At 38.0% G+C, this 16,245-nt stretch overlaps 1 protein-coding gene across 1 annotated transcript; it reads left to right on the top strand.

Moving 5' to 3' along the window:
• Positions 1–1,734: 1,734 nt before the first annotated feature.
• LOC18424376 (protein BPS1, chloroplastic) lies at positions 1,735–15,657 on the top strand. Its single transcript, XM_006828964.4, has 2 exons — positions 1,735–1,883; positions 14,331–15,657. Exon 2 carries the CDS (start codon positions 14,343–14,345, stop codon positions 15,441–15,443), a length of 1,101 nt encoding a protein of 366 aa, XP_006829027.1. The 5' UTR covers positions 1,735–1,883; positions 14,331–14,342; the 3' UTR covers positions 15,444–15,657.
• The last annotated feature ends 588 nt before the right edge of the window (positions 15,658–16,245 follow it).

Below are 16,245 nucleotides of genomic sequence, written 5' to 3'. Positions count from 1 at the left end.
AGGCATAAAAAAATAAAATCCACTTGACAACATCATTTTTTTATTTTTCTTGTAAAAAAAAAATAAAAAGTAATACAACAAGCAAAAAAAAAATGTAGTACATCTTATTCTTTTGTAAAAAAAGTAAAATAAAGATAATCAATAAGTATCATATTTCTCTTGTAAAAAAAAAAAAAAAGATAACACAATAAGTATTTTTTGTCAAAAAATAAAAGGTACTTTCTTCATACAACCTAGGAATAAATGGTCTAATTATATTTTTTATTTTTTATAACAAGATGGTCTTTAACATAACTTAATAATATTAATTTAAAGATATGATTCATACAATGAGGCCATTTGAAATCTCTCTTTTTCTACTAACAATCTCTTCCACTAATTTATTCTAAAAACCTAAAAAATTAAAGAAAATTGGTACGCATTCTAATAATTTCTACATTGATAACCAATCTTTTAGTTTATTTATTAATTTTTATATTATAAATCATATAGTGTACTATTTTTCTTACAGTTGTCAATAATACATTTTAAATTAGATGATATTATAAAATATTTTGGATTTGTTATTATTTATATAATAAAATAATTATAAAATATTGTTGGTATATAATATTATAGTTAGTTAGGTTGTAATAATTTGGGTTTTTTTAGCGGATTAGGGTTTTCCGTCAATTCGAGATTTTAGTGGCCAAATTTTCATCGATTTAATTAACTCTTTATTGTAGTCCATATATGATTATATAATTAATCCATGATAATTCTATGATTTCTTTTGTGTGATGTAAATTTAATGGTCAATATAAGTTCATGCAGGGAAAGAGCATCTCAATCTTCACAAATTGATGAAAAAAATGAAAGTTAATAATGTAGTGTCATCATTTCTTATTGGATTCATAAAAAACAACATTTATAATGAATTTTAATAAATTTTTTGAATTTTTTTTATGTTTTAATCCGACCGATTCAACTGATTTTCGATTCGAATGGTCGATTCGTGGATCTGAATCGGTTTTTGAAGTGCCCAATCCGAGTCACCGATCCGCTTTATAAACCATTAGGCAAAACCGCAAAAGTATTTGTCTTTATTCTTTAATATTGGGGAAGAAATGGATCGGTAAAGGTTGGGTTTTTAATTGTCAAAAGATAACCGTTGAATATTCCACTTGAAATGCGGTCTCTTCCATCCTTGCACCGACACATTCGAAAGGAATAAAGCCAGAAAACGTTTATGTAAGGTGTCAACCTATATTGTACCAGTAAAGTGCCCTTAAAAATCCCATTAGATGAAGGTTTTTTTATGCTAGAAATCCGTTAGATTGATCATCTCGATCTCTTTATTCATAAAAATGCAAAAAAAAGAGCGATTTTCAATCTAAAAATAGTTTATTTTCTAACACATTATTGGAACCGTTCATTTTCAAGATTTTCAAATATTTATAGATCTGCTTCATCGTCACCCTTTCTAAAACTAAATATTTTATAATTTGGAGCAACAATAGATTTTTATATCATCGCAAGGCTTTACGGTACCTACACTGTATTTTCAACATGGTTTTGAGGTGCACCTTACTTCAATAGTATAAGGTTTACACCTTATTCAAACCTTACCCCATTAAAAAAAAAAAAAAAAAAGCCACCCCATCAAGAATTGTCATGGGTCCACTCTCTGTTTCGTCACCGTCTATTTCTTCGTTGGTCCGTGATGACAGTACAACTCTTGCTTTTTCTACGGTGATGGAGTGGCAGGGATCAATGCGACTTGGACTCAAAAGAAGGAACTGGGTAGGAGCCTTTTCCTTGTGATTAGGGTTTTTCTGGATTTCGATCAAGCGAAGCGTTTGTGACTCTGCAACATTCCTCGGAATTTCTTCTCATCTCTCTAGGTGAGCGGGCTTGTTTCCTCCCTTTTCTATGTTTTGTTCCATGAGTTTTTTTGACTTAGCTAGGATTTCGATGATGGAGGTGTGAGGGCTATCATGCCTTGTATCTGTACAAATTGCCATGTGTTTCATTCAACTCTCTGTGAAAACTTAGGGTTTATATGATATATGTTGAAAGCTTGCATGGTTTCTACCTAGGGTACTTTTTAAGTCTGTTTCCAAGATTTTCAGAAGGTTTTTAGTTTTTATGTTCATTTCAGAAACTTGATACTATGTTAGATGGGGACGATCTGCTTTGGTTTCTAATTAAGTATTGTGATGAATGTGGAATTTTTTTAAAAGATTAAATTTTCTGACCTAAATTAAGCGCTCCCTGGTTTTGTGGAAACCATTTAGGATGAAATTGAGATCTATGCTCAATCAATTATTGAATGGGAATATTTGTTGTGGATTGGAACTTATTTTGGAACTATGGTTGAAATCCGTGACTCTGCATGTAATTGAACTTTTGGACTGAAAATTAGTTAAATGGATGTCTGTTTTCTAAAATGGTCGATATTTAGCTGAAGCTTGTAGGAAAATAACTGAAACTTGTCAAAAGCACTGAATTTCCCCCAAAATCTCTTGAGAATGCCCAAGGTTGAAATATGAACCAGGCTTCGCAAAGGGCTGAGTTGGAAATTACCAACCTGAAACTTAATGGAGAAAGCAATCACCATCTTTTACCAACCTGAAACTTTGGTCATCGAGATCACATCTTCTCCTTCATTTGCAATTGTCATGCCTATATTGTGCTATAGGAAATTTGGACCAGATTTGCATGTTAATAAAGTATCTTCTCTAACAGTTAACATTATCAAAAATAAATAAATAACAGTTAACATTATCAAAAATAAATAAAGTATCTTCTCTGAAAAGAGTAGGATCCAGACAGACCCATATTTTGCACACACACGGGTCTCATCTAGACACTTAAAAAAAATGGATTTGGATGGAAAGTTTGGGTGAACATGAGTCCTGTATCCTTGGCCGCCCTAATCATTTCTTCTTCTCAAATTTTGGTTTTGTGTGTCTTGGTCGTCCAGATGATTTCTTCTCCTCCAATTTTGTGTGTGCGGGTGTGCAAGCATGTGTTCGTATCTATGTGTGGTGCAGCTATAAAAGTGGGTGATAACTCATAACAGACCATACTTAGATCATTGTTAAAAAAGATGGGGGTGGCCGCCTGGACGGTCAGGGGTACTAACTGCCTGGGCAGCCGCACCGCCCTGGGCAGCTGTGCAGCTGTGCAGCTGCCCAGGCGGCCACGGTGTAAAAGGGTCAGGGGGGTCGGGTTTAGGAGTTCTTATAAATGTGTGATCTTTTTAGGTTGTTATAAATCTATGATTTTGCATTATAAATTATAGACATAGCCATACTTTAGAGTTATATTTCCAAACATAGCCAAAAATGAAACCCTAAACATAAACATTTAAATCTACTAACCTTTCCAAACCCAATTGAGGTAGGCTTCAATCGCTTACTTTGGGATGCCCAAACCTCTCTTTTGCATCCTCTTTGGCCTCCAAAACGGCCCATGTCGTATGCCTTTCGATTTCACAAGATATCAAGAACATCGAGTTCGAAATCGATTTTCAAAAAAATTTCGATTCAAGGTAGAAAAAAATAAATTTTTGGGAGGAAAATCTGTCTCACTAGGGTTTTGGCAGGCCAAAATTCCTTCCATAACGTATTTCGCCCTTTTCAAGTGGGGAAAAATTACTAAAAAACCCTTTGGGCATGGCCATTTTTTTGGCTCGCCAAAAGGGCCTAGGGCAGGCGCCCGGGCAGTAGGAGCTGGGCACCTCCCTGGCCTACAGCCACGCCCAGGGCCATATAGCCTCAGGGTGGGACGGTGAGGCCTCCTAGCTGCCTAAGCGGCTGGGCGGGCGATTTTTTTACATAGCCTTGGATAATCATGGATGGTGGATGTGTTCAGTTTGAGTTCTCTATTCCATACTTCTACCAAGTATGGAATATCGTCCCCTTCTTTTATGGCACAAGCTTTTGAAACCCACTTTTTTTTAAGTGATAACTACCTGTACATGGCATGACGTACTTGTTTGTAACTCCCTTCTTTCATGGAGTGATGGTGTGAAATACTGGGGTTGGAGCCTCGCAAAAATAATGGGTGCACAAGCTAGCCCAATTTCTTCATATATCTAAAACAAATGATCTTGAAACGAAGGCTATCTTTTCTCATCTTGGAAATAACTAGATTTGCATTGACAACCAAAAAAAAATCAGTTACAGAATTTTGGTGTCAAGAAGGGAAATTATGAGAATGAGGGGAAAAAAAGGGACAAAAAGTGGTTACCTAGATGGGGATGACCCTTAGGCTGGGCACGGGTATGATGGCATAGCACCCAAGGGAGCAAGAGATGGCATGCCAAGGTGGATCCATAAGAGACTCCGCATGAAACCTAGAGAAAACTCTAGGTGGGATGTAGATCCCTGGGAGGATCTCCTAGTAAAGGTGAACCACCATGTGATTTCCCTTACATTATGATTTTTTTTGTTGTTTCTTGAGTGGATTCCCAAATTGGTTTCGTTACCACTATTTCCTAGTGGTAATGAGTTTAGAGAATATTGTATTTAGGATATAATTTTGTTCTTATATTGATTAGAACCTTTAGAATTATCTTCTTGTTCTTTACGAAAATTTTATTGATTGTTTTAGAGTTAAAGTATGTTTAGAACTTTAGATTAGGATTTATGGACCACCGTAACTACATTTATAGGCTGGTGGCCAAAGCAATCAATTTTTGAGAAATAACGTTTGAGTTCCATCAATTATGGTGAGAGACCATTCTTTGAGGAGTGATTCTCCAACTCTTTCTGTAGAGTGATTCTACAACTCTAGCTTAAGATTAGGGCAGTCTTCCTTACAAATTGGAGCCTTTTTTTCCCTTGTCTGGTGCTTTTCCTTCCAAAATTCCCTTCAACCAAATTCATCACCCAGTTTCTATCCCATGAAATAGACCTTCCCAAGCGCTAATAACAAATTCCACCTCATTCCAAACACATCACCCATACCCTTAAGTCCCCCAACCCTAAATTAACCCTTATCTCGCCTTATACCCTTCATGTCCATCATTTACCCTTGCTGGACCTGCTATTTTTAATCAACTTCAACCCCCATTAAACCCTCAAAATCTAGTCCTTTAAACCCTTAAAATCCAGTCCTTGTGGTTGCCCTAGTTATACCTATCCCTTCCCCTTCACATTAGCTCATCCTAATCTATCAATATCTCATATTCCTTAACCATATTCGTATTAGGAGACATTGATATCCCCCAAACATCCTGTTGTCCTGAACTTTGTAGCAAATGTAGTCCCACTAGGATTCCAATTTTCCCATCATCCAAACCCTAGTAGGATTCCTCCATTCGTTATGATACCCTAACCGTTTAGACTACTAAGCTTTGAGTTAATTGGAACTACCAAGTACTATGCCTACCCCCAAACTCTTTTTCTTTCTAAGCCCACCTCGTGTGTTACACCTGTGTAGGAGCCAAGCCCCCTTGGTCCTACAAGTTACAGTACAATCTCCATAACACATTACCTCTAGCCCAATCCCATATCCTGCTGCTAAGAACTACCAGCAGCAGCTCCTTCCTAGTTCTTAAAATATAACATGGTCTCTAATTCAGCGGCTTCAACAAAAAGGGCAAAGGGGTTACTGATGACCTACCCTCTAGGACAAAAACCAAATAATATTTCCCGTGTGGCGGGTGGTTCATATGACCCTTCAATGCTCCTCCAAAACTCTCAACTTGCTCGAAGAAGACAATTAGGAAGAAGTCGAGCATCCTGAGAAGTCGAAAAGCAATCAGAAGACAGAGAAATTGAAGCCCTCTCAATATTACTTGTTGTCTAACCTCTATTCACCTTGTTGAAGGATAATTAAGAGGATTGGACGTGCAGAAGCATTTTCAAAACTCAGTTTTAAATGCCAAGAAAAATATTTGCAACCTCATTATTGATGCTGGGAGCATCTACGGTGTTGCGTTATGGGAGCTTGTTTACAAGGTCAAATTGAAGACTGAGAAACATCCCACCCTTATAGGTTGCTTGGGTGAATGACACCACCATCCTAATTACTTTCTGATGTCTAATAATGTTTTCGATGACTAACTCTTACTCGATCAGGTTTGATCTGATGTGCGGTTTATGATTGTTAACCACATCCTTTTGGGATGTTCTTGGCTCTATGATAGCAAAGTGTAACACCTTCAAGGTTAAAAACATGAACATTACCTTGAAATCTTTGTTGGAAATAACTCCTCCCAAAGAGGAGAAGCCAGGCAACCTTTTCTAGAAGAAAGTTAAAGAGACCAAGGCTATTTATGCATTTATTGGGAGAGATGTCAGCCTGACCATCAGATGCCTGAAGTTGAGCATCTCCCAAAGGACCAGAAGGTCCTCCTGGACTTCCCAGATTTGGCCTTGGATGAGCTCCCTAACAAGTTACCAATCATGAGAGACATTCAGAATGCCATAGATCTGTGCCTGGAGTCTCTCTTCCTAAACTCCATGCCTACCACATGAGTTCTATAAACCATGCAGAGCTTGGCCAGTAAGTTGCAGATGATGGGATTTGTTCATGATGGCATGAGTCCATGAAAATACTTCCCTCCTCACTTTCAGTAAAGATGGTACATGATGCATATGCGGCTATGCATCAACATTCAAGCAATTAATAAGATTACAATGAAGTATTGCTTTCCTATTTCCCTAGGAGATGATATTCCTGCTGCTCAGATCCACTATCTTTTTTTAATATCGACCTACGCTATGACTATCACAAAAGCTTATCCTTTCAGGGATGAGTGGAGGACTGTTTTCAAGACAAAAGACGTTCTCTCTGAGTGGCTGGTTATGCCTTCTAGGCTGACCAACACTCCTAGCAAAATTGTGAGGATGATGACTCGTGCCTTGCTACCTTTCATAGGCAACTTTCGTCTCTTTTGATGACATTCTTGTTTATAGTTGAAACAGAGAGGAACATGAGGGACACATTTCATAGGTGATGATTCATGTGCAAAAGATAAATTCTACATCAACCTGAAGAAGTGTCTTTTGGGCTTATGTTGCTTCCACACGAATTGAGATTGACTCAGAAAAGATATAGGGCATGCTCAATTGGCTGACCACCAGCAACATCCATGAAGTTCACAATTTTCATGGATTGGCCAAGCTCTACAGGAAGTTTATTTAAAAATTCAGCTTGGTATGGGCCCTCTCATGAATTGCCTAAAATCAAGGCCCTTAATGTGTTCCAAAGCAGGCAATGAGACTCCTAAAGAGATAAAGAAGATGAGCCAAACTCTAGTTCTCGAACTTCTTGACTTCGAAAAATAAATTTGATGGATCATATATTGGCGTTGGTGCACTCCTTAGCCAAGAAGGATACTCATGGCATTCTTTAACTAGAGGGCAGTGGGGGTAAACAAAATTGCTCCGTCTATGATTGGAATTCAATGTAGTGGTGCATACCCTCAGACAATGGTGCCATTCATTGATCCACTGGGAGTTCATATTTTATAATTCAAATGATGAGCCTTGCCATACCTTCACTCTAAGAGTAAGCTCAATGTGCACAATGCAAGGTAGAGTTCATATATGCAAGAGTTTCTTTTGTCCTCAATGGAGAAGCAGGTGGCAAGCACCTTGAGCTACGAATCTCTCTTATTGTCCTCCGAAATGACAGATTTTTAAGTTGCGTAACTAGTCATATCTTGATGACCTTATTTCAGGAAGATCCATGAGATCCTTCTCTATGGGACTAGCAAGCCCTACCCCTTTTCTGTCCTTCATGATGATCACCTGTTCTATGGTATTCGATTATATATTCTCAAGGGCTCCATGCAAGGGCAGATTGTAGGGGAGTCACATGCAAATGGTCTCAAAAGGGAAATTTGGTTGAGATAAGACCATAGCCCTTGTTAAAACTGATTCGTTTTGCTCATCCTAAAGGTACTTTCCCAGAGCACCATGTGAAGGCTTGAGAATGGACCTTGCGCTAGCTAGCTAAGATAATGGGAGGTCCAACTCTATCTATGTGGTGGTAGGCCATTCTTCAAAGATAGCGAAGTTCCTAGTATTTAAGAAGACATATGATGCCTCACATGCTGCTGATCTTTTCTTCAGAGTGATAGTTCACCTTCATGGTCTGCCGTAGGCCACATAGTCTTTTCTTCAGAGAGAGTTCGTGAGCTAATTCTGGAAAGCTCCGTGGCATAAAATGCAATAAGCAAATGAAGTTTTCGAGTACTTACCAACCTGAGACAAACAACGAGACTGAGGCCATCATATAAGGCCTAGATAATCTTCTAAGATACCCAGTCAAAGAGAGGATTAAAGTGTGGGATTAAATAGTTCCCCCCAATCAAGTTTTCATTAAATAGTATTGGACTACTGGAAGCTCACCTTTTGCGGATGCTTAAGGGGTTCCAGCTTAGAGAACTAGTCGACCTCATTCTGTTGCCTGTGACCAACCTGAGTTACTTAGTGTGGACATTCATAGCATTTGATTTGAGCGATGAAGTTGATATCCATACAAGACATGTTGCATTTTAAGAGAGATATGGTAGTTGTTTGTGTAGAGAAAGGTTCATAGGTACCCTATAAAATGCACTAGAAAAGATGTGGTCTTACAAGTTAGGTGATGATACCTATTTGCCAGGACTAGTGTAGGAAATTTTGATTTTGTTTGGTTTGGATGGCAAAACCTTAAACCAAACCTAACCCCCCGCCATAGACAAAAAAAAAAACAAAAAACTTAAACTTATGAACAATCATTTGAAAAAAAACAATCTTTTTAGGGGCTTCTTTTTGTGGTATTATGTTGTATTGTATTATTTCAAACTCATATGTATATGAGTTTGAACTTGAAATGAATTACTAAAACTTAATAAGATTGAAACTCGCCTAAAATTCATACAAATTGTATAGGCCACTAAATATTTACATAAACCATCTGTCAATATATGCCAGTATCAGTGTTTTGAAATGCGGGATGCAGCCAAAAGCGGTGGGGGGGCTGATGCGGCCCGGATGCGGGTGCATTGCGACGATGCAGTTAATAAACGTAAAAAAATTCTAAAAAACCTAAAAAAATAGGTTAATGCATAAAAAAAATATGGAGGTGATATATGTGATAGTAGGTATTTTAGTTTAATGATTAACTTCAAAATTATTAGCTGTCAGAGATTCTGTATCCAGTTATCCACTATCCTCTGATAGAAACTAGAAACTTGAAACTAGCTTCATAAAACATTCAACAATCAACAATCATGAGCACAAATTTGCACCATAAGCACAAAATATTGAATTAGTGATATTACAAAGCAAAAGTCAAGTTAATAGTTAATAACTTAATGCAATCATCTATTTTGAGAGTCAAATTTTCAAATATCAATCAGATAAGTTGTCTTGAGAGTCGTCATTTGAATCATCAATATCATCCTCGACGGCCTCCATGTATTCTTCTTCCTCAGTCTCCTCTGAGTCAGCTTCCTCCTTCTCGACCTCTGAAGCTAATGTGCGAGTGCGATTAGACCCAGCAACTCCTCTACTTCTTTGTGCTCTAGTGTTAGGTCGATCTTCTTCATTATCCTCTGTTGCTAGCTCGAAATCAAGTCATATAAGATCCTCACCCACAAACACACGCTCTTGTCTTGGATCCATGGTCCACTTACCTGTAGAATAATCATCAGCTTCATACATTTGAATAGGGTTGAGCTTCATGCGATTTTCATACCTCTCCCTAAGCTGCTCATTATACCGCACATAAACCAAATCATTCAACTTTTTCTGCTCAACCTATTTCTTTTTTTTGTATGGAGCTGTTGTAGAAATTGAAATTAGATATTTAGAAATTTAGATTATAAAATTGAAATTCAAGAAATAAGGATTAAGGAATAAGGAGTAAAGGACTTACATGCTCAAATGCACTCCAATTGCGTCCACAACCAGATGAGCTACATGTGAGATTCAACACTCGAATAGCGAGACGTAGATTTGGTGTCTCGCTTTCATATAATGCCCACCATGCAGCTGTATAATAGTTTATAATTTAGATTATAGATAAGCAAATAAACAATGGAACTATACATAAAGTTAGAGACAAGTAAGGTTACTTTTGCCCTTTACCTGGATTTGTAGCGTCCCTATTTCGAGTAGCAATATCTCTCCCAAAGTTTCCCAAGGCTAACTTGAACTTAATCAATTCATAGCTCTGGATCTCAGCCTGGAGATCTCTATCAGGCACCAACCTCTCAAGCACATCTAAGAACCCGCCATTTATTACACGATATGACTCAATGGATGGGTGCTTGTAGTGAAGTGATGGGTTTAGAAAGTAACCGGCTGAATGGAGGTGCCTGTGAAGCTCGGTATCCATCTCCTATCAATAATTTCAAGTATAGCCTTGCGCATAGTTTCATCATCCTTTAAAACATTATTTATTTCAGCTCTTGCCCTAGTCATTGCCTCATGTATGTAGCCTATGGTGGGTTTCGCGTCACCATCAACCAGTCGAAGCACTCTGACTAAAAGGCGAGACACCTCCAATGCAATAATTATTTGACTCCAAAAAGATGTATTCAGAATAATATTTTCAGCCTTTCTCCCATCCTTATGCTTTGACTCCATTGCTTTGAAGCAAAGATGATCCTCAAGGCACTTTTTTACTTGGCTAGGCTTCGAAGAATGAGAAATGACGTGGCAAATCTAGTGATACCCGGTCTCACTAATTCTCTCTTCTTTGTAAAAGACCTCATCATGCTTAGGACTATGGTGTGATTATAAATAAATCGAACAACAAACATAGCTCTTGAAATCACCCCACTAAATAAAGATGTTGTACCCATTTCCTTAAGCATAAGATTAACACAGTGAGCTGCACAAGGAGTCCAAAACATATGCGTCCTTTTCAAAGTCAGTAAATGCCTAGCTGCAGCGTCATTGGCGCCATTGTCAGTGACAATTTTTACCACAGTTTGCTCTCCAACAAACTCGACAATCTCATCCATAAAAGCACGTAAGTATGTAGCATCATGTGACTTGTCTGATGCATCAGCAGACTTAACAAAAAAAGTACTTGTTGGGCAGTTAACCAAAAAATAAATGAATGCCCTTGACTTCCCATCGGACCAACCATCACACACAATATTGGCCCCATATTTTTCCCACCCTTCTCTCTGAGAAATCAAAATTTTATTCACATCAAATACAACATCCTTCAACAAGGGCTCCCTAATCTCATGTAGTGACGGAAGAACAAGTCCTGGGCCATGTTGCCCAATTGCCTGGACCATACATGCAAAATTATTCAGAGTTATAGTATTAAAAGGAATGTTAGCCATGTAAATCCACTTTGCAATCCATGTAAATCCACTTTGCAATCCTACTTACATACCGACTTCCTCTGTTTTTTCTTATATCTATTTTCAATTGTGGTTTGTTTTGTTTTTTTCTCTCTCCTGAACCACAATTTCGGGGCTAGGGGTGAAAAAAGCATCCATTGACCCCTTAGAGAGAGGTGTTCTTCTCTCAACACTACCACCAATATTTATAACCCTCTCTCTTGATGTTGGAGTATGAGTACCCCTTTGCCTCATAGCAACTTCAGAGATATCATCATCATCATCATCATCAACATCATTATCAAATAATTGCATATCATCAAGTAATTCTTTTCTTTTCATTTTTTTCTTCTCTTTATCTTTTTTCAATCTATCCAAATATTATCTAAATCTCCTTTTTTATATCATCTGTAGTTTGTGGGCATGCTCTTACATTCCCAGAAATTTCGGCTAAATGCTCTTTTTGTCAAAAAATACCACTCATATAAGTATTTCCACAGAGCAAGCATATCACACAATTTTTATCTTTCGGATTTTTTAGTTTAGCATATTTCCGAGTCGGATCCTTATTACTAGAATCTTGAGAAGAAGACATCGCCCCAAAAATAAGTATAACAGTATTATTGTACAAGAAGGAATAAAAATTTACCGACTCTGTGAAGCAGTGCTCGATTTCTTCACAGCCTCTGAAACCCCTGATTTCTTATCACAAATTCACCGTAATATCCCCAAATCCAATGAAACATCCAAGTATCAAACAACCGCCAAATCGAAGATTTCGATGAAAAAACAATTTCCGCCTAAATTTTTTTTTCCCTTGATTTATGCAAAAAAAAGCCACAAAAGTGGCTGAAAATCTTTGTTTAGGCCCTGCCAAAAAAAGGCACCAAAGTGGCTGAAAATCTTTGTTTAGGGCCCTAATACCCCGCTAAACAGTGTCCCTCACATTTAGATGGTCAAAAAGACCATTTTTCCCCTCCTCGAGGGGCAAAACAGAAATTTTTTTGGCAGACACTGTAGTTCTGGGATGCGGTGCGATGGGGCTACGATGCGGCCTGATGCGATGCATATGCGGCCGCATCTGTCAAAAGCGCATATGCACCTGTTTCTGATGCAGATGTGAGCGCATTCCGCATGATGCGGCTGCATACGCGGCGATGCGGCCACATTTTAAAACCATATGACATGGGACCATAGTCAACAATCGACATTGTCATTAGCAAAACAAAAGTACAACACACGTCACAAGAGTCGCAACTAACAAAAAGTCAAAACTCAAAAACTTTAACCAGCAAAACTCAAAACAAGACAACAAATCCGATGAACTCAAATTTGATAGTGTAGTTTCACAATCACTACCAACATTATCTCCAATCTCTACAACCACCAGCAGATGCTTCCGAATTTGGTAATGATGCCAAGCCATCATCCTCATAGTCATACCCCTCCTCTCTCACTCTCCTCAACCCCTTCCTTAGTTATTGCAGTTAAGAGGCTCATATAGGGGTCAGTGGGGTCCAGAGGCCTCACAAACTTGGCTCCAGGCGAAGCCCTTTTCAAGGAAAACTTCCTCATCTCCTGTTGCAACCTACCACTTCCTGGTGTCATTTACATTTTTAACAACAAAGGCGTCTTATTTGTATGAACTTCTTGGGTAATGTATGAATGCATGATTAAAATTTAGAAAATGTAAAACAAGTGGGGGGCAGCAGGAGAGTAGTTAAAAATGGACAATGAGTCGGTTACATGTTTTGCAGTCAACCAGATGAGCCTCAAATTAAATTCATAATGTCCATAACGATTTACTGCAAGTGATGGGCACTTTGCTTGTGATTTACCTGTCATGAACCTAGATTACATAAAGATGGATGGAGTACATGTTGGAAATGCTTAAGATTCATAATCGATTTAGGAATCGGAAGCGAAGAATCCCAGACAGCTAGACAATCTCTATTGATGGAATCACCGTCCATGAAATGCATATCGCAAGAACTGAGAGTCCTACTTTCTGGGAATCATGCGTCACACTCCAATCGAAATGGGATTCGAGATTCCTACCTTTTTGGAATCGCACACTAACCCAATTGGAATCCTATTTAACAATTTTGACCCATTGGAGAAAAAATACTATTCTAATGGTAACAAAATGGCTTCCCATTTTTTGTTAAAATAGGAAGCTGTTTCTTAAACCAAATCCCATCATGCTTTGTTGCGAAATCTGTGGGTTAGGGCTCACATTTTTGGATTTTAAGGGAAAGTAATCCTTTTTTTTTTTTTTTGAGTCATGTCTTCCCTTCAATTTACTATATTGTTGTTGAATAAAATAGAATATTTCATATTCCATACTATGTATATTCATTCTACAATATGTTATAGAATATGTTCTGAGAGTAAAATGGATATGAAACATCTGAGGTACTAACATAGTGTATATATAATACAATGGCTACATATATATAGATATGAATGAGATTATTTCAAATAAAGAATATCTATTCATATGCTAATATTATATTTTAATTTATTTAAAATTTCAAAATTCAAATCCAATAATCAAATCAAATAAAGTGGAAAATATGAAATAGAACTTTTGACTTGTGAGAAGAGACAAAAGGAAGCCAAAAAGAGGGTACGCAGAGAGAGATACAGGGGGAAATACAGGGTTACCTCTAGATGACTGTACAAGAGGGGAAATAGAGGGGAAACAGAGGGTGCACAAAGAAAACAGAACAAAGAGATTTTTTTTTTTTTTTTTAATAATTGGGGTTACCTCTAGATGGCTGTACCAGAGGGGAGGCTTTTTTTTCTTTTTTCTTTTTTTTTTTTGTTTTTTTGGATAATGTTACTTGGTTTTCAATCTACACAAAGAAATGAGCATTTTGATATTGATCATGTAGTATTTGTGCTGGATCAAATATAGTTTTCCCTTATCTAAGGAATGCAACCCAAAAAAAGGCCACATATTTGCAGGTAATATAAGTCGACGCCTATTTAACTTTAACCTTCCTATATTTTATAAGCACTTCTTCATGGTTTTCAGATAGATTAAACCATGAGCCGTCCACATGATGGGCATCATCCTTCCTTCCCCTTTGGAAATCCCTTCAAGATGAGGCGTCCCAAGCGTTCTCCGCTCTCCCCAAAACCTATCCCCTTGTTGACAGCCTTTGAGGCACGCTTAGCTGATAGAATTATGAAGCTGATGCCAAGGGAGACAGGAGATATTCTGACCCTCTCCTGGATGAGACTGGCAATGGAGACTTTATCGGAAACCCACACTGACATCAAGACCCTCATTACAGATCTTCAGTTTCCCACATCTGGCTGGGACGAGAAATGGATGCATGCGTACTTGGAAGACAGTGCAAAATTACTTGACATTTGCATAGCGTTGACTTTCGAAATCTCAAAACTGGATCAGGGCCTGCTTATACTCAACTATATCTTGCATGTGTTGGACTTATCGGTTGGATTTTCTTCAACCGATAAGTTGTTTCGTGCCCATGATTCCCTTCTTGAATGGATGCACCTAATTGGGTCGAAAGCATTATGCACAGCTTCACCAAGAAATTCAAAGCTTGAGAGCTGCTCTGTGCTCTTACGGGAACTGGCTGGTTTTCTATGTTCGACCAAATTAAAAGCCTCTAGCAAAGAGAAAGTTCTATTGAGGGCCATGTATGGATTCAAGGCTCAAACAGTGTTTGTTTGCACTGTATTTACAGCTGCCCTCTCTGGCTCATCCGGTCCTTTAATTGACTTGCATGTCCCTGATGAGTTGCTATGGTCTTCTCCGTTCAATGATCTGCAAACCTGTATTAATGGTGAAATCAGGAGGTTATACTCAGCAGGGTCTATTACTGTTATCAAAGAAATGGAATTCATTGATGGATGTGTTATCGACCTCAATATGATGATTGAGAATCTGTGCCATCACTCAGATGTTGGTGAAATAGAAACCGAGTCACTGCATAAGCCTGTGAAAGAGATGGGAGAGATTGTGAACCGGCTTGCTCAGGGTCTTGATCTCGTAAGTAAACAGGTAAATGGTTTCTTCCAGATTGTTTTGAGTGGGAGGGATTCTCTTCTTTGTAACCTACGAGGGTCCGATGACATGCAAGAGAACAATGAAATGGAACATGTTGAAAGATGTTAAGTTTGAAACTGAAGTAATGGTTGTGCTTGCTTGTATGATTCAGTGGTTAGAAAATGCTTGGGTTGATCTCCTGTGGTTCTTATGTCGGCATGCAATGACTTCAGGAAGCTGTAAGATTTGTTCCTTAGGGGTATTATGTACAGATAATGTAAGTATCTGCGATGACGTTTTGTATGGCTGCTCTGTTATGTTAATTACCTCTTTTCATATTAAACATTTCTCACTTGCTCATCTATTTTTTCAAAGTTTATCCATTTGTCTTTTTGGAATAGTGGCTGTTTTTGTCAACATTTCTAAGCTACCCGACATGGACTACTCTTGTTTTCTGTGTTGCTCCTAACCAAAATTGCAAGTAGGATTCTTTTCCCCATTAACAAAGCCTAGTAATGGCCCCATGAAAACTTGAGTCTTTTAAGTGGGGAAATGTGGGACCCTGGAACCCAAAGCCTGGGAGTTGAGACAATGCCCAGGGTTTTGGACCCTACTGTTTGTGTGAGCTTTTGACAGGTTGGAAGTTATGAGCCTTGTTTTTTTTTATTTTTATGATAAGGATCATAAAATGTTGTTGCCTCATATAGAGATTACATTTACATCATGACAACAATCCATTTGCAACAAACAAAGAATTTGAAGCTAGTTTTTTAGCCGAAGTATCTGAAATATCATTGGCCTCTATATAGACGTGTTGGAAAGACCCCTCTATAATTCCACATAAATCCATTACTTCAGCCCATACAAGCCTAACCATCCATGGAGGTCGACTCACATTATTATATGAGTTAATGACATTTAGGGAATCTCC

Source organism: Amborella trichopoda, chromosome 9 (assembly GCF_054954075.1).
Source record: "Amborella trichopoda isolate Santa Cruz 75 chromosome 9, AtrichopodaSantaCruz75HAP2 v2.0, whole genome shotgun sequence".
Taxonomy (NCBI): Eukaryota; Viridiplantae; Streptophyta; class Magnoliopsida; order Amborellales; family Amborellaceae; genus Amborella; species Amborella trichopoda.
The sequence above is the reverse complement of the archived record's forward strand: the minus strand, read 5'-3'. Positions and strand labels throughout refer to the sequence as shown.